Source organism: Pelobates fuscus, chromosome 5, assembly GCF_036172605.1.
Source record: "Pelobates fuscus isolate aPelFus1 chromosome 5, aPelFus1.pri, whole genome shotgun sequence".
NCBI lineage: Eukaryota > Metazoa > Chordata > Amphibia > Anura > Pelobatidae > Pelobates > Pelobates fuscus.
The window spans coordinates 383,026,207-383,044,539 of NC_086321.1; the positions used below are offsets into that span (position 1 = coordinate 383,026,207).

Genomic DNA, 18,333 nt, shown 5'->3' on the forward strand with positions numbered 1-18,333 from the left:
TGTGAGCAGGATATGAGGGCAGCAGCGACGATCACTTCTCTTGTGGTTTCCTGTAATGCAACAGCTTTGCATCTCGACTTCCTTTCCAACGAAACTCTCCTCTTGTTATTGTACATGTAAACAGGAGCCAGAGGTGCTGAAAAACATCCCTTCGAGAAACGTGAGTTGGGGGACGGGGGAGGCTTATAATGGACATACAAAGCTGGCCATATAAACGGATAGAGCAAGAAATGGAATCCAGTCTGGCGCATGTAAATAGCTTTCCCCACACCGTATAATATATTCCGTACTAATTTACAGTAAACCTCTCACACTAAAAGCTTTAAATGCAGAATCTATAAATAAAATAGTCAATAGACATTGTGCCGTATCAGAATGAGAAATTACACGTTATCCTCCATTATATGCATGTTAAATGGAATATCTGCACACGTGTACAGGTGAGCTGTTGTAACCTGTAATATAAAAGGGGCACTTTTACAAAGTCTTTTGCTGATAACCCACCGGAATTAGTCCATTTTTCTGGGTTATCGGCAAATCAGCGAGTTAATGCATTAAGGTATAATTTATGAACCAACCACTAAAGGTGAAAGCTCTATGGCTCGGCTTCCTTTAATCTACAATCTGTTCATTGCTGAATTCTCCCAGATAATTAAGAACGCAGTAATGTAATAGCAATCAGGGTCTTCTATAGCAGCAGTTCCTAATCTATTTGTACCAAGCTGCACTGCATTGACGGAAGCATTTATAAGATGCACTCAGGGCCAGCAGAGTTTAAAGCAGCGTGGGGTCCCATCACCATATGTGATATAAGGCCGAGTAGGCACTGGCTTCCTGAGAGGATGGCAGTGATATATCTGTGCTATGGCTGCATAGCCTCCTGGCACTCTGGAACGATGCCAAGAGCTGGGATGTGCCATCACTCCCTGGCCTTAGTAATAGGCGCACAAGGGAGAAATCTGACCCAGCGATGTCTGCGGCTCCCAAATGACTGCCAGAGAGAGATTCAACGACATCTCCCCAGGCTGGGAGGACCTTGTTATAAAAAAATAAAAATAATTAAATGGTGTGTGAGAGTGTGTGAGTGAATGTATGTATATCTAGTGGTTTGAGAGGGTGCACCCACAAATTTTGCATTGAAACTAAATCTGGACTTTTGGGACCAAGACTATTTAGGCTTTACCGCAGACAGCCTGGGTGCAGGACAGAGCCCTCATGATATCTGTGTGAGAGCGGCATATTTGAAACTCCCACACTTGTAGGAAACAGAGCTCTGTCAGGGGAAGTAGGTTACTGGAATATGATGTCAGGCATGACCGTATGTGTCTACATGTGATTGTCTGTATGTATGTGCATGTTGGTGTGTGTCTGCTTGTGTAGCATTGTGAGTCTGTTTCCCCTCCAGGCCAGTCTCGGCACCCAAGGAAACTGGGCACAGTATTAAGAGAGGTGTTAGGATATGATGATACATCATGTCTCCGTCCTCCCCCTCTCAGAGTATGACCGCAAGTCATGGGGAGTTGAAGAGTTGGAGCTGAGCAAGAGGGAAAAAGCAGCATTGAGCACTAGCAGGTCGGCCAAGCTGCAGGCCTGTCTAGGCATGTTGAGCTACAAACGGTGTCTAGATATGAGTATATGTAGGTTTCGGTCTATATATTTAACTGTTTCTAAGTAAAATAATATCTGTTGATTGTATACTGTCAAAGGGATAACGGAATGAGTAAAGCATCCCAACGATGGACGAAGCACATCTACCTCCGGGACCATCCAATGACCATACAGGAGAAACGCAGATTGAGGTAGAGTCCTTCATATGTTCCCAATATTGGTCATTTTCTGGTTAACTTTTATCTTCAGAGATTCATATTATGCCTATCTAAATGTGAAAATTTAATTTGACTTTTTCCAATAAACCATGATGATCTCATTTTGGTAGATTTGATCTCAATATTCTTCAGGCTAACACACATTAAGGTTATCATGTGCCAGACGTCTTCAGAATAAAGTCTCTCTGTGTTCTAGGGAGGAGATGCAATTTAGGAATTTAAATAAAACGTTTTTGGGACCATGGCAGAATTGTGGACAGTGCTCATACGTCCACCCAACATTGGAGCAATTACAGCAAATCCTGAGAGCCTGCAAACTGTGGGAGAGGACACTGATTTCCATCAGGGGTAAGAAAAAGCACCCTGTAGTTAATAGTTAAACATGACAGCTCTCCATCTCATCCAATCAGTAGAGAGCATAGGTTAGAACCCGCCACGCCAACATTATCTTTCTTGTGGACATAATAGTCCCGGCTCCCTGATATACATCTGTAAAAAAAATAGTTGTCCTTTTGATTTGTGTTTCTGGATCATTACAAAAGTAATTTAGCTTGGGTAGACATTGGGTAAACATGGCTAATCCAGGCCCAAGTTTTCTGGCCGACATTTTTAAAAATGGCGGATGTGTTGCAGTGATGATATAATATTTCAGGAGTCATGAGGCCTATTTACTAATATTTGGTGTCAAAACATTTCTGCCTCTATTCTACTTGAGACTGAACCAATTGCAGTGTTCAATCCATAACGGCACTGCAGAGGTTTGTGACATCAGCCAGTTAGGTGGACTGAGATCAAAGGCTTTATCAGATATCTCCAAAGCAATTCTGGAAGTTTGACTTGGAACGTAGCGTTTCAGTACAAGCAGAACATCTTCCTGGTCTGGCCAACTTCATCACGGATTGGAATTCTTGAAATCTCAATAATAATTCACATGTTCTCCAATAACTGAACAGCAAAGAAAGAGGATATTGGAATGTTGACACTTCCTGTTATAACCTATGCTGCCTACTGATTGGATGAGATGTTGTGATGTCATATTTATGTAATACTGTTTCGGTTAACTGATAACATTGTTGAAAACATTTCTGGCAAAGAAAGAGTTAAAGGGTTATTCCAATTGGGTTTTCAACTTCAGCTATTTTTGCTTATTTTCTTATATTGTACATTTCTTACTTAGTCCATTTTTTGGTAAAAAACAATTAAGAACAGGTTAAAACGTTGACTCGAGTGTGTGATCATTTCCGCGAGTTCTCTGTCAATGCGCTGAATCATCCTCTTTCAGCATGTAGTCAAATCAAATACTTCTCAGAGAGAAGCAATGTTAGATCTTTGGCGCATGCGCGGTGAGAGAGTCACAAAGGCAAGAATCCGCTTCTTTTGATAGTGAAGCATTAAATCCAATTCTTCCATATCAGACGCAGTGAACACTGTGTGCATTCAAAAGCAGAAAGACAAGCTGAGTGGCACCACCACGACCCTGAGGGGATACCGGTAGGTAGAGACAGGGCCTTCAATGGGCCTTCAATAGAAAAGGAACTGAACCAAAGGTATGCAAGGAATGACAAGGTGACGAGGTCAGATGGTCCGATGGTGTCAGGATCGGGACAGGGATCCAACACGCAGAGTACAAACAGTAGCCAGATACGTATACCGGACCTTAGAATGGCCGGACTAACGTAAGTAGTACAGTAGAGAATGGTCAAAGACAAGCCGAGGTCGAGGGTAACAGAAGACAGGTAAGCGAGAGACAAGCCGAATCAAGGGTAAGAGAGATAAGCAGAGTAGAGCAAACAAGCCGGGTCAAAACCAAAAGGGATAACTAGAATACACGAGCACTGAGTGACTAGAACAAGCTAGAACCACGACAGGGCAATGAGCTAACGAAAGAAGCACTGTTAAATGCCCTGTTCAGATAAGTAAACACGCCTCCGAGGCGTCCTGATTGGTCCTGAACCAATTGAGTGACAGGTCGTTCCGGGTTGGCGTCCTGACGTCGACTTCCGGACGTCAAGCTATAAAAGGGAGTCACTCCCTCGCGGCCGGCTTTGCATGACCGGATGGACCGCGAGGAAGGGGGAAATCAGATCGTCCGGATGGATGAACGACTAAGTCTCTACCTCTTTCGGAGGTAGAGACCTCAGGTACCCTGACAGATGGTCAGAGCAGGCAGAGAGGAAGCAGGGTCAGGAGACATCTAAGCAGTGTTAGGGGGAACACTGGGTTTAAGAAGGATGTGTGATTCGCATGACCAAAACCCCTACCCATAGCAGAGCACTGTGGTGATATGGAGTGCATTTAGGGACTCTGCTCCATCTTGGCTGCATGAATGTCCCTGTTCTGCTTCCTCATAATGCCTAAAGCCCTTCCCACAACACCCAGATATAATGTTGTATTGTCCACATGGCATGGTAGGCGCCATCTTGCCAAGGCAGAGTGATCACCACAAGCCCCCATCCAGTAGCAATGACCATGGACATTGTGGGCAACCTGGGACGGTTGACTTCTGATAGGACCTCAACATAGTGCTCTCCCAAAAGAAGACACCAAGGATGCTTTTTATAATGTGTTTTATAATTACCTTTAGCAAATATTGTGGCGCTTATTCTCTAATCGTGGTGTTGTAATGAATTACCATATTTTACGCTAAAGCAACTGAGTCAGAAAACTACCGAAGAATTTTGTTAATTTCTCATACATTTTGCAAAAAAAGAAATAAACATCTGATTTTGGGATTAGGTTTTATTGAAACAGTTAGTCACTTAGATTACAGATCACATAGACATTTTGGGGATATAGTACTTCTAAAAATAAAACTTATGGGATATAGAACCCAGACAGAGCAGCGCACTATTATCCCACTGTTAAGCAATTTTTTCTGTTTGAACTTCACGTTTAGTTTTTAGTTTAGGTGATTAAACACTGGTTTGGTGGCTGCTTTCCGCAGCATTTTCACAATATATTTTATTTGCTGTAGTATTTCTGTTTATGGTTCCCAGTGGGTACCAGTGCCTAATAGCAAGGAGCTGCGAAGTTACAGTATCAGGTTCAGTAGAAGGTGACCAGGAGCGGCTGGCCCTGATGGATAAATGTTATGCAAATTATTAGACTGACGTGTTATATATTAGGGCGAGAGATTTAGGGTTGTTGGGTGTGAGGTTTCACCTTGTTTCTGTACCCCACAGCGAGGTTCGGTTCTGGTATCTCCTCTTATTTCTCCTTCCTTCGCTTCCTGATACTCCTGAATCTTGTTTCACTTGTTTTCACCTTCGGATTACTTGTTGTCCCAACCATCGTCTTCACCAAAGAAGCAGCTGGTCAGACACCACCAGGTAAGAGCTTACTTTCCTATATGTATACTTTCTAAAGTAATTTAGATTTTGGCAACATACTACTTAAAAAGATGAAATAGCAATTATCTCTTCAGGATCAATAATGGCTACCAATAGGTGTAATCCATCGATCATCTGGAGAACATGGGGTATGGCTTTCAAAAAGGTTAAACAGCCAGTTTATAGTCTATCTATAGTCTATCTACTTAAATATTTAAAGAAAGTCTCAGAGCTGACCGGTCACTCTCCAAACCCCTAACTGTACAGAGTGTGGTTATAATTCAGGCTGTGGGGGTTTAATAGCAATGTCTATAAAACAAATTACTGCATCATATATCGATGAAGCACATGTAGGATTCATTATAAATAAGATATAATGAATTACACATTTTAGCCAAATCTGCTGAATTGAAAAAGTAAAATAAATACATTAATAAGCTATTTTTCCTGTTGTTTTGGCCTAGATTTATGTTTTTACCCTATCTCCATGATTTACTTTCAGATGCTCAGTGTATAAACTTTCGGCATCAAAATAGCACTAAGGGTGTGTTCATAGATCTTTTTACTGGAGAGGTGAGTATCTGATATTTATTAATTTTGACGTAGGGTTGTTGGTATGCACTCCTTACACTCTGTGTAGATGTTGAAAGTTCACACTGCTCGTTATTGCACCGTGTAATGCGATATGGCTTTCTATTAATATAAATGATGAGAGAAGGTTTTCGCTCAGTTTACTGAGAGCAACTCTCCCTAAGTCTTATTGACGTTCCAGGTGTAGACCCCTTGCTCACTGTGAATTCACTGATGAGGCCTTTCAGAGGCTGAAACGTGGTGTGAGGTTGCTGTAACTTTTTAAAACACTGCTGAGGTTCAATTTCTAAGTTATTATTTTTATGATGATACAGATCACGTCTTCTGTGGTAAGGGTTCCACGGATGATTCCAAGCTATGGATGTTTTATGTAATGAACAAGCTAGTTGTATGATGACAAATGGTTTCTTGTGTTTACACTAATAATAAGCCATTCCTGTGGTCCTGAGTCCTCCTCGTCCACGTTCCACCGATATTTAGAGTATTAAAGGGGACGTGGACTACGTGGGCAGGATTAGAGAACAGAATGGGAATTGTATAGAGTGTGTTGGTGTCAGGAATCCTGGAAGCTGAACACATTGACAGAATCACTAAAGGAATAAGTCCGTTATACTGGTCCTTAGAATGGTCGGGTTAAACAAACAAACAGAGTCAGTATAGCAAGCCGGGTCAAAGGAGCACAGAGATCAGAATATACGATTAAACAAACCGAGGTCAATGGATAACAGAGGACCGGAAAAAAAATAGACAAGAGTCAGAACAAATACCAAGAAACACAAGAGGAACAGTTAGTATATATAGGCATCAATTACACCTGATTGGTCTTTTTCCATTTGGAACTGACCACTATTCGTGGAAGGTACTTGACCTTCCTAATCTGACCTCTGACGTCATTCATGTACGCCGAATTCGACAGTTTGTTCGGTCGCACATATACACAAGATGCACGCTTCGGATGGAATGCTGGAGGGGATCACGGCACTCGGAGCTTCGGCGGGAGGTAAGTGTGATAAGGAAGACTGATAGTTTGTGCCCATTGGCGATATTGGCCAACAAAAGGCTGAAAGTGAGCAGAGCCTAGTACTGCTATAGATGGAGCAGGATTGTCACTGAGCAAGTTCTCTAACAGTATGTCTGTTTGCTTGTGGAAGGAAGGTGGGTTCAGCAAGCCAAGAGCACTTACGGCCCATGTGTTCTGCCAAACCCATGCCTTGTTTGAGTTATGAAATGTTACATCATCACAATACCGCTTAGAGTGGTCACATGTTTATGGCTTTGCTTCCCTTAATATTTATTATTATGTATTGTACAGAGTGTGTTGGTATAACTGATAATATTATTAATAACATTATTTTAAATAGACATTTCTTCACTAATTGCCCATTTCTTAATTCCAGGGTTTTTTGAAGAACTCCTTATTTTTTTACGGCTATTATTCTGAAGAAACCACCGATTTGTCTTTGTTCGATATCCGCCTGGCGTATCTGCTGATCCCCCTCGTCTATTTGCTACTCTGTGGATTATACCTTTTGCGGTGGTAAGAAATCGGTATATAAATACATTCCTATCCTGGTCCCTATTTTCTCATTTTTGATCCCATCTCCCTTCAATCATCGACCTTCACAAATAATGAACCCCTCAGTTTGATACAACAGAAAATGTGACCAATTCGTTCATGTTTCAAATCATTCCCCATAATCAATTTATTATCGCTATGTTGTTGATTTCTTGACCGTGTTAATCCAGACTTGGTCCAGACATTACGGAACCTGCGTGCCTGCTGGTATACATTGATTTAATGAGATTCTGTGTGAGCTGGACCATATTTGTTTTTCTTCTTTTCATCATTTGTCCCTCCTAACCGAGTTCTGTGTTTCTCCAGCACTGTACAAGGCATTACCACTCGCCGGGTGAGGAGCAGAGATTACAAAACACCAATCAGCACCAAAGTTTTTTCGAGTTGGGACTTCTGTGCACAAGGACTGAGGATGTCTTCCCTAAAACAGCAGAGTCTGAGCTATGAGATCAAGGTGAGCTTTAATTCCAAGGAGTAATAAACAATGTATACGTCCAATTAAATATATCATTTATACATCCAGAAAATCCCAATGTAAATATTTTAATCCACTTGTCCAATGCCCTGCCTTAAAATGTTATAAAAATGTCTTTACATACGTGTTTTCATTGTAATATAGAGTGCAGGAATTTAAACCCCATACACACCAGGTATCTCCATTAAAGAACTGGTCATTAAAAAAATTTATTCTCTTAGAAGAAAAGTTAAACTTTGCAGAATGATGTGTAAAGAAAAGAACATTCGATAAGTAAATGAAACAATGTTTATCACTCTAAGTGTCCCTTTAAAGTCTCCGACTATTGGTTACTGTGTCTGTGCCGCTTGGCGTGTTCACGTGTCTTTTTGCCATAGTCTCATCTGGCGGAGGAGCTCTGGCTGTTGGACTTTGAAAGACAGGCTGTTGGTAGAAGGGCATGTGTTATTTCCACACGCGTGCTGATTAACTGTGTAATCCTGGCATTGCTGGGCGGTGCGTTCTATTCTGTACATCTTGCAACTGGGGTATCATCCCCGGACTATCACAAGGTGAGTGGAACCAATGCCTAAAATCTTATCCTTATCCTTCAGCAACTACCTGACCTCTGACCTCTCTCCTATCCCTCAGATAGAAGTGCCTCCTATCCTGGGTTTACTGAGACACTACCTCGTCCCTTTCGTGATCTCTTTGGTACATCTTATCCTCCCACCCATCTTCACGTTATTGGTAAGATTCGAGGGTCACTCACCCAGCGCAGAGATTACCGTGACCCTGATTAGGTAAGAGCTGCCATCTTGTCCTGTCTATCATTTAACTATCTCCCCATGACGTATTGCATTCCGAATTATCCCACTATCTCCCCATGATGGATTGTGTTCCAAATTATCCCACTATCTCCCCATGACGGATTATGTTCCGGGTTATCCCCCTATCTCCCCATGACAGATTATGTTCCGGATTATCCCACTATCTCCCCATGATGGATTGTGTTCCAAATTATCCCACTATCTCCCCATGACGGATTATGTTCTGGGTTATCCCACTATCTCCCCATGACAGATTATGTTCCGAATTATCCCACTATCTCCCTATGACATATTGTGTTCCACTATCTCCCCATGACGGATTGTGTTCCAAATTATCCCACATCTCCCCATGACGAATTGTGTTCCAAATTATCCCACTATCTCCCCATGACGAATTGTGTTCCAAATTATCCCACTATCTCCCCATGGCGGATTATGTTCCGGATTATCCCACTATCTCCCCATGACGGATTATCCCACTATCTCCCCATGGCGGATTATGTTCCGGATTATCCCACTATCTCCCCATGACGGATTATCCCACTATCTCCCCATGACGGATTGTGTTCCAAATTATCCCACTATCGGGGGGGCCGGGCCGGGCCGCCGAGCCGAGTGGCAGCAAGCCATGTCAGCTCTGGCTCTGGATTGCCTAAAAACGCTTAAAAACGCTATAAAAATGAAAAAAAAAAACGCCACAACACTGCACCAAAACCCATCCGGAGAAGGGGCAAAAACAAGCCCTGAGCGGGGAGAGACACAGGAGCAAGTTACAGCGACACCCACTAAGCCACAGCCGCACGACCCGACCGAGCTGAGCCCATGGGACATACCCGCACAAGGAGATGGCAGGAGCCACGAGATCGGATGGCTGAGGGAGAGGAGGGGGTCCGGCCCAGTTTCCCCCCCCCCCTCGGGCCGGCAGGGGTGATCCCGGCCCACAAGTCAACACTCCGGAGACTGGAGGCGGAGGACCTACACACTGGGGAGCCCTTTCCCACGTGGCGCCAAGATGGCTACTCTGCGCACACACTACTGGGAATCAGGCGGGGTCGCCCTGGCCTACCGGGGAGACTGATCCCACAGTTGGACCCCTCCGGGCAGCAGAAAGGTCGACGCGGAGCCAGCTCTAACCCCTGGATTTGGTGGTGGTTCAGGGAGGCCTGCCCCCAACTCTGAGAGCCCTGTGGAGCCGGGGCGAGCTGGACCCCCGGCGGACCGGTAGCCGGGGAGGCGAACACCGGCGACAAGTATGTGACCGGAGAAGGGGGAGGCACAACGGAGCTGGAGCTTCACCGGGGAACTGCAGGTGATGGGGAGGTGCAGGGGACGAGGGGCCCGAGGACTTTTCAGGGGTGGGAGTCTGCCGGGCTGCTGCTATCCTTGAGTGCCCACAGCACTACTACTCTCCGGGCCGACCGGCCGGAGCAGACCTGGAGTGGAACAAAGGGGGGGTTGGTCACACCGGGGGAGCGTGAGGGGCCCTGCACTGAATAACCAGCTAGGCAAGCATATACACCCGGACACAAGCCTGCAAGAGGCCACGGCAATGCTATACCGGGTGGGTCCATTGGCCCCGTGCTGGACAGTGCTTCACATCAGGCATTACATCGCCACCTCCAGTGGAGAGACTCTCAAACTAGTTCCACGGAACGATAACTGGTGAAACACCTTAATGACTGAGCAACAGGACACTACAATGTCATTCAGTTTTTACTTAGTATGCCTATTTGATTCCAATTTGCCATTACCATGCTAACTTAAAATGCTAAAGGAACCCAGTCTATGCTATAATGCCCCTAGGGACCAAAGACCGACGCTGCCTATTGCCGCATACATAATAGCTGCCAGATACATGATAAGCTGTAAAGTCGCATATCTCTGCATACTGGAAAACCAGATAGCTTCACTATACACTATGCCAGGCAATTCCCAATAATTAGAATGCGTTTGAAATGTTGATAGCACTAGCACTGCAGCTTATATACTGTCTGACTCGCAAATGTTCTTAACACTCTGCATTCGAAACATAGACAGAACAACTGTTTAGATACCTGCTGTTAATGACCTTTACTATAGTCGTATAAATATGTTTATCAATGTTGATTTTTAACCAATATGCCTCCTTTATTATTGCATGCATGATGGCTATTTAAGAGCTGTTACACGACAAACGACTAGCTCATACCATGGCCATGAGGCACTGACATGATACAGGGTGTTAACTATGCTCCTGCTGTTAATGATGCAAAAATGATAAGGGATAATGCGTATACATTGTTCTGTTCATTGGCGCTGACTCTTAGTTTATCTGCCCTCGTTTACCCGCTTATCTTATTACTGCCTACCTACATGCCTATGATGACTCATACGCCTCTGCGCAGGCAATTACATGATATTCAGACAAATCCCCAATATGTTTGCCCCATGTTAACTGAAACTTTAATAAGCACGCCTCTGCGTAGGCGACTACCCGCTTTAACCGTATTATACTTGAAACCCGCATTTCTATTGTGATAACAATAAAAATATTTAAAACAAATTATCCCACTATCTCCCCATGACGGATTATGTTCTGGATTATCCCACTATCTCCCCATGACGGATTATGTTCTGGATTATCCCACTATCTCCCGATGACGGATTATGTTCTGGATTATCCCACTATCTCCCGATGACGGATTATGTTCCGGATTATCCCACTATCTCCCCATGACGGATTATGTTCTGGATTATCCCACTATCTCCCGATGACGGATTATGTTCCGGATTATCCCACTATCTCCCCATGACGGATATCATATTGTCATACCTTGCGTCCCGCGCCGTCCCGGTCCCGCCGTCCGCCCTCTCCCGTCGGACGGTGTCGATCGCCGGAGGCGCGCGCGCTTGTCTGGGAGAGCGTCCACGGACGTGCGCGCACACACAAGGTGCCCGGCAGGGGTGGCGTGTATTCTATTAAAGAGATAGTAGCCAATTACTACTATCTATTTATACCTCCTTCTATTTCTGTCCCTGCCTATCAGAATTCACCTTGCCCTATATTAACCTCCTACTGACATCACTTACTTGCCCTGTCATGGTTTATTGTAGCCCGAGAGTGCGTTCTGATTAGTTGTCTTTTCTCCGGTTCTTGACTTCGGCTTGATATTCGTTTTTTCTCGTTTCTGGCTCCCTGACCTTGGCTCTGTTTATTCGCTTTCCCGTATTTCTGTATTCCTGACCTTGGCTTGTTTGACTATTCTTCTATCATTCCTACGTTAAGTCCGGCCACTTTAAGGTCCGGTAATACGTCTACCTGTGTTCGCCTTTATTGTTCCCTGGTTTGCGTGTTGGGTAGTATTAACCTTGACACATATGTCTATTTCGGCCCTAGGTATGTCTTCCTGAAGCTGGGGACCTTGGGGATTTTGTTTTTTTCTCTGGGACAGAAGATTCTGTGTTTGGGGAGCGCAGAGCCCTCCTGTGGAACGTGCGGCTACAACACAGATTTTGAGGTGACATTGTCTGTTTCTCTGTGGATCTGTGCAGGGGCACCCCAAAAACATGTCTTCACCTGCTTAGGCCTGTGTGTCTATTAGCCCCCTTTTACCCGTTCTGAGTATCTTACTCCCTTTTCATCTCTTCTCCCTTTTTACTTATTGTCTCCCCCTTTTTCTCATTTGTATTTATGCTTTTACCTCTTTTTCCTACGTCCTCATTGGTCTCTGTCCTCTCTCTCTTATTGTATCTCTTAGCCCTTTAGTGGGTCATATCTCCCCTTTTCGCACATCTTTTTTTTACCCTCCCTGTGTCTAACTCTCCATGGGTGTCTCCCACCGTGTCTCTTACACCCCCCACCTGCTGCCCAGACTGTTTGCACTGCACTATCTGTGGAGGTTTCTTGAAAAACATCCAGTCCTGGTTTTTAGCAGTTTGTCCATCCTGTATGAATACTTTCTGGACTGAGGGCATTGATCCCATTAGGGTGACGGACAGCCGTAGGCTGCTTTCTACTGCTATATAATAAGGCTAGGTAAACGAGCCTGCCCCTGGGCTAAACATTGACTGTATTTAAAGAGATAATAATAATAATAATAATAATAATAAGTTCCAACATCTTGTGCAGCGCAGAGCAATGAGTAAATAATTCATACAAATAATTGTCAAAAATAAACTAAGTTTGACAGAAACAAGTGCTGAAGCTTTTGCTTAAAGGAACGTATGACATGAATGGAAGAGAAAAAGGAATCTCAAGCAGTAATAACTCCGTGATTATATATTGGGGATCAAGCAGTAATAACTCCGTGATTATATATTGGGGATCAAGCAGTAATAACTCCGTGATTATATATTGGGGATCAAGCAGTAATAACTCCGTGATTATATATTGGGGATCAAGCAGTAATAACTCCGTGATTATATATTGGGGATCAAGCAGTAATAACTCCGTGATTATATATTGGGGATCAAGCAGTAATAACTCCGTGATTATATATTGGGGATCAAGCAGTAATAACTCCGTGATTATATATTGGGGATCAAGCAGTAATAACTCCGTGATTATATATTGGGGATCAAGCAGTAATAACTCCGTGATTATATATTGGGGATCAAGCAGTAATAACTCCGTGATTATATATTGGGGATCAAGCAGTAATAACTCCGTGATTATATATTGGGGATCAAGCAGTAATAACTCCGTGATTATATATTGGGGATCAAGCAGTAATAACTCCGTGATTATATATTGGGGATCAAGCAGTAATAACTCCGTGATTCTATATTGGGGATCAAGCAGTAATAACTCCGTGATTATATATTGGGGATCAAGCAGTAATAACTCCGTGATTATATATTGGGGATCAAGCAGTAATAACTCCGTGATTATATATTGGGGATAGAAGGTAGAGGATTGTATTTATTTGCCAGGGTTTATATCCCGTTTTAGGACAGTTTGAGGTGGACACGTGGCTGCAATGAATTATATTCTTCCTGCAATCGTTACTAAATCCCTTTGTTTTCCCCTCAGTGCTGGGAGACATCGGTGGGACAGGAGTTTTACAAACTGAGCCTCTTTAACTTCCTGTACTTCATGATGGATTTCTTGGTTTTACAAGTTCCACGCAGGTAGGACAGACTGACCACCTGTCTAACGATGTGAAGCACGGACTATTCCCATTAATGTCCGCCATACATTACAGGATAAAGTATATGGTCCAGACTGTCCATTCAAAATAATGACTACTTAACAAAATAATACTTCTCTTTGTCAAGTTGACCTATTTGGCCATCGTCACGGTAAATGCTTCTGACCCATCCTCTCATATCGTTTTTTACTTATTTTCCATTAATTGACAGTTTTATTTTTTTTTTAAAACACACCAAGCACCATAACCACTGCAGCACTCTATGGTTGTCACAGTGGCAGGGTGTCCTGGCAACCATACCAGTATAAGTAGTCAAACCGTTTGCTAACAGTTTGTTTTTTGACCCGGGTTCCACTGGGCACCGCTCGCTGCCGGTACGAAGAAGCAAAAGGTCCCGTTATATCGCCTCCGATAAGTCCTACATTGGGTGAGAGCGTCAGTCAGAAAGCGTCCGATGCAGTAAATCCAATGTAAGCAATTAAACAGTTCACTTACAGTGCAGGGGGTGCCAGCTATCTGTAGTGGTTCTGGTGCTTGGAGTATCTTCTTATTATGTAAAGCGTGGGTTTCTGTGCCGCTCTGACCCTTTACACTGTCTTGGTCTTTTTTAAAGCCTGGTAACTCTTGTCTCCCCTAGTTTCCTGGTATCACGGGTCAAACTGAGTGTGATTGTTTGGCTTGGCAAGGAGAAATTCCATCTGCCCCAGAATGTCCTGGATACCGTGTATGGACAAACATTGGTGTGGGGTGGTCTGTTGTATGCCCCCCTTCTTCCACTGCTGAACATCATCTTTCTCATCATCACTTTCTACGTTAAAAAGGTGACTGAGGATTTGTGTGTATCTGTCGACACAGAGGGTAGATGGCTTGTAATGACACCTACCCTAGCAACAAGCAAAAATAAAAGTTAAAATCTAAAAAAAAATCCCCATGATTTCTAAAAAGACACAATACTCACCCAGTCCCCCTCATCTCAATGGTGTATCTCAATGACACAACCCAATGACAGAGTCCAGCCAGACCAGGGCTTAGAGTGCAGAGAGACCTCAGTCTGTGGATGGTTCACAGGGATGACCCAATGACAGAGTCCAGCCAGACCAGGGCTTAGAGTGCAGAGAGACCTCAGTCTGTGGATGGTTCACAGGGTTGACCCAATGACAGAGTCCAGCCAGACCAGGGCTTAGAGTGCAGAGAGACCTCAGTCTGGGGATGGTTCACAGGGATGACCCAATGACAGAGTCCGGTCAGGCCAGGGCTTAGAGTGCAGAAAGACCTCAGTCCAAGCACGGTTCCTGGGGTTCGACCCAATAATAGAATCCAGTCGGGCCAGGGCTTAGAGTGCAAAGACATCTCAGTCCAAGCACAGTTCACTGGGCGACCTAATAACAGTGTCCAGTCAGGCCAAGGCTTAGCGTGCAGAGAGACCTCAGTCCAAGCACGGTTCCCGGGGGCGACCCAATAACAGAGTCAGGTCAGGACTTAGAGTGCAAAGAGACCTCAGTCCGAGCACAGTTCCTGGGGGCGACCAAATAACAGTGTCCAGTCAGGCCAGGGGTCAGAGTGCAGAGTAGTAGGAATGCAGTAATACGAAGTATAGGCAAAACACTAAAAACTTTATTAGAATCACAGAAGAACCGAGCAACCCAGCAGGGAAGGAACCAGCAGCCGGGTTACTGCTAGAAACCCCCACGGGCTGCAATAACGTTGCAGTAAGTGAAGTACTGAAACCCAGATCTGGGCACTGAGTGGATAATTTGTGCAAAGAGCCTGTATTAGGTGCTGGGTGTCCGGGCACAGGCCGAGGGTGAACAGCAATAGCCGTCAGATGTAATATTTATTTACTCTTGTGCCACCCTAGGCCTAGTCCCTACTCATGCACACAACACAATGTATATTTTCTGATTAAATAACTCGATGGTGTGACTTTGTGTTCTAGTAATTAAGACGTTCACTGACATTTCACAGTATAAGGAAAGGTCTCAATCCAGAGAGTGTGACGTAGACCCGGGATGTCTCTCCTGACGCACAGTCTAAATATTCTGTGTTCCCGCAGTTCTCTCTTTACCGGCTCTGCGCTGCGTCCCAGAAGTTATTCCGTGTGTCCTCCTCCAGGATCCTCTTTTACTTCGTCCTGCTGCTCGGACTGATAACAACTTATTGTCCCTTGATTTATATGGTGACCAGGTGAGTGAGTGTGGACGGCCTGGGAGAATGCACTAGCTGAGTAGAGTCATGTGAAGAACTGATGTGTGTGTGTGTGGTGAGTAGGCAGGAACACAGCAATGTCAGTGGATGGTGTGTGTGTGTCTCACTGCTCTATTCTCTGCCATTTAGGAGTTAAATCACTTTGTTTATGCAGCTCTAGGCACACCTCCCTGCATGTGACTTACACAGCCTTCCTAAACACTTCCTGTAAAGAGAGATCTAAAGCTTACAATTCCTTTATTGTCTGTTTAATTTAGTATTTCTTGTCACCTGCTCTGTTAATAGCATACTAGAACCTGAAGTAGCTTCCTGTGTGTGTATTCAATTAACAGAGCAGGAGATAAAAACTTCTAAAGTAAACACACTGTGCTGCTAGTTTTGATTGAAAATTAAATATTTATTTTTCATTTAGGTTGTGCGAGTCAGGAAGGTGTGGCAAATGTAGCATGGAAAGAAACAATTGAGCAGTGAGACTGCAGGGGCTGATCTATACACCAAAACCACTTCATTCAGCTATAGTGGTATTGTTGCTTTTAGTAACGTTTTAACAACACAATACAGAACACAATAAGCACCATATCCACTACAGCATGCTGCATTACTGCATAGCTCTTTCCGTCGCTATCTCTGTGCCCCCTTGCACTCCCTGCCTTGGTCAGTTCCTCGGAGTACGTGGGGCCAGTCGGTGCATCTAATGGTTATGGCTGGTAATGGCTAATTCTTGTGATATCTGCTATTATAATTGTTACATTCTGACTTTCCTCTATTTTTGCATCTTGTATTTTGTACTGCGTCTGATCGTTAAGATATGAGGATGAACGTATATATCGCCATAAATATATCCAAACCCGGTTTTCTTTTTTGAGCAGTGTCCGTCCATCTCGAACCTGCGGCCTGTTTACAAATCACAGCACACAGTGGGAGTCCGTCCAGCACAGTATGTGGTCATCGCTGTCTCCAGGGACCAGTACAATCCTAAATTACATCACATCAACCTATTTTCCTTTTACTCTTCTTATGGTCTTCAGGTAAGACAATCATTTAGTAGAATCCTGTAAATCCTAAAGGTTTTTTTAAAGCGGAATTTAGCATTTTCCCAATAATTCAGCAGATCTGATACACGATAAACAGATAAGATAGCTTGCTTCGCTTACTGTATCAACACGTTGTACTGACTCCCTCCACCTTGGAAGCTGCATGTTAGTAAATGAGCAAATCTAACCGTATGTGATGTAAAAATATTTAGTAATGACAGAATAACTGCCGTCACCATTATGTCACATTCTCCTTCCCTTTTCTTGTAGCATTACGCTCACGTCGTACTTCTCCAATGTCCGTCAGTATGAACAGATGATTGATAAACTGAAGGATCATTTGTCCTATGTAAGATTTTTGGGGGGTTTGTAATAGACCGTAGTGTGTCCGATATTATATTATAATCATATTTTTTTTTTTTATCTTGTTAGCAAATTCTAGACAAACAGTTTCTGGTAAGAAGACTAAAGGAAGAGGACAATTTGAAAGTGACGGAGCAGCAATCTGATGGCTCCTGACAGGCAAAGAACTTGACAGGGCAAATTATGCCCTTTACATATATTGGGGTATAATGTGCCCAGCACTGGTTTCAGTGAGAACAATGTATAATCATCCAATACAGTATGAAGGGACATGCATCTACTGGACTTCGACCTGAAAAAATTAATTATTGCTGTTTGTATATGTTTTCATGGGTCTCTAATGGACTCCCTATGACCTCCTACGGCCAGCATATCATCCTTAGTAAGACAACATGTGGTCAACACAGCCTGCAAGCAGTAAGGCTTCATAGGGGCCAACACAGCCTTCAAACAGTAAGGCTTCATGGGGTCAACACAGCCTCCACAATAATACTTCATGTGGTCAACACAGCCTGTAACGGACAGTTTCGCTCACGAGAGGATAAAAAACGTTTAGGCGATAATCCCCTTCCAGATAGACCAGCAGCTACTGCAAGCACCAATCTCCCGAACTGCAAACTACATGAATCCTCCAACTCCCGAACTGCACACACTTGAATTCCCCAATCTCCCGAACTGGAAACACACGAACACTGGAATAGCTGAACAGGAAAAGCATACAATCTGCTTACACTCCTGGCAATCAGCATACAATCCTATTCCCCCAAATACGAGACGACACTTCGGTTTGAGGGTCAAGCAGAATCTGGTTTACTGGGGTTAACTGCCCGGCTTTTATGCAGGTCTCCCACCTGGTGGACACTCCCCTAGGGGACCAGATGGGAAACTGGGAAACATATAGGACACTGACCAATCACAGACATACACCTTTAAACAATCCCACAATGCATTCCAATCCCTCCTCTCTGCCTTGGAGATAATTGAGAAGTAATCCAA

General features: G+C 43.9%; 1 protein-coding gene across 1 annotated transcript; it reads left to right on the plus strand.

The window, feature by feature from the left end:
• The first annotated feature begins 14 nt into the window (after positions 1-14).
• TMC8 (transmembrane channel like 8) lies at positions 15-17,493 on the plus strand. The gene is made up of 16 exons (XM_063456350.1): positions 15-160; positions 1,707-1,799; positions 2,023-2,174; positions 5,009-5,155; positions 5,658-5,728; positions 7,144-7,283; positions 7,629-7,776; positions 8,175-8,348; positions 8,428-8,579; positions 11,983-12,103; positions 13,618-13,715; positions 14,373-14,556; positions 15,789-15,919; positions 16,810-16,968; positions 17,245-17,323; positions 17,407-17,493. The coding sequence occupies exons 2-16, from the start codon at positions 1,717-1,719 to the stop codon at positions 17,491-17,493; spliced, it is 1,926 nt and encodes a 641-aa protein (XP_063312420.1). The 5' UTR covers positions 15-160; positions 1,707-1,716.
• The last annotated feature ends 840 nt before the right edge of the window (positions 17,494-18,333 follow it).